At 50.2% G+C, this 578-nt stretch overlaps 1 protein-coding gene across 8 annotated transcripts in view; it reads right to left on the minus strand.

Moving 5' to 3' along the window:
- Positions 1-578, minus strand: part of ZNF521 (zinc finger protein 521) — a 230337-nt gene that overhangs the window by 228900 nt on the left and 859 nt on the right. For 3 of the 8 annotated variants that reach the window (XM_031066623.1, XM_031066622.1, XM_031066621.1), the window contains exon 2: positions 85-125. The exons of 3 other annotated variants lie outside the window; for them this stretch is intronic. In XM_031066623.1, coding sequence (XP_030922483.1) covers positions 85-124 — 40 coding nt within the window. In that variant the 5' untranslated portion in view covers position 125. Of the gene's footprint in view, positions 1-84; positions 140-578 lie in introns of all 8 variants that reach the window. 2 more of the 8 variants (XM_031066620.1, XM_014312018.2) reach the window with 1 other exon arrangement.

Consider the following 578-nt stretch of genomic DNA (forward strand, 5'->3'; position numbering starts at 1 on the left):
GCTGGGGCTGCCCTCCGCGGCGATCGCGGGAGAGCGGGCCGGGGGAGGGGGAAGGGGGAAGGAAAGGGAGGGGGTAGTACTTACCTTTGAGTGATCTTGGTTTAGCTTGCTTGCGGCGAGACATCCTAAAAGCAAACAGCTGAAGTTGTTTCAATTTCAGCCCTATCAGAAACTACACTTCCTCGCAGCCGAGGAGACCCTGCAAGACTTGCGCTCCTCCGGCGGCTCCCTCGCTCCTGCCCTCCCTTCCCTGTCTCCGCCGGCGGCTGGCTGGGGGGCTCAGTGCCTTGGCCAGGCAGCTGCAACCAAAACTTTCCAAGCTTTCAGCCCCCCTCCCCCTTTCCCGATCCCCCCACTCAATAAAAAAAAAAAATTTAAAACCCCCCGCCAAATAAAGAAGAATCCTTTCAAATCTTCAACAAAAAAAAAAAAAAGCCCCCCAAAAGCAGGGAGAGAGGGGAAAGGAGTCCGATTGTTAGTATAATTTCTTTTTACTCGAGAATTTACATATTCGATTAAAAGCGGATAATTTGAAGAAAAAAAGAAAACCTGCTGAAAATAATTTTTTCCTATTTGCT

The sequence above is a fragment of the Geospiza fortis genome, unplaced genomic scaffold (genome assembly GCF_000277835.1).
Source record: "Geospiza fortis unplaced genomic scaffold, GeoFor_1.0 scaffold53, whole genome shotgun sequence".
Classification (NCBI taxonomy): Eukaryota; Metazoa; Chordata; class Aves; order Passeriformes; family Thraupidae; genus Geospiza; species Geospiza fortis.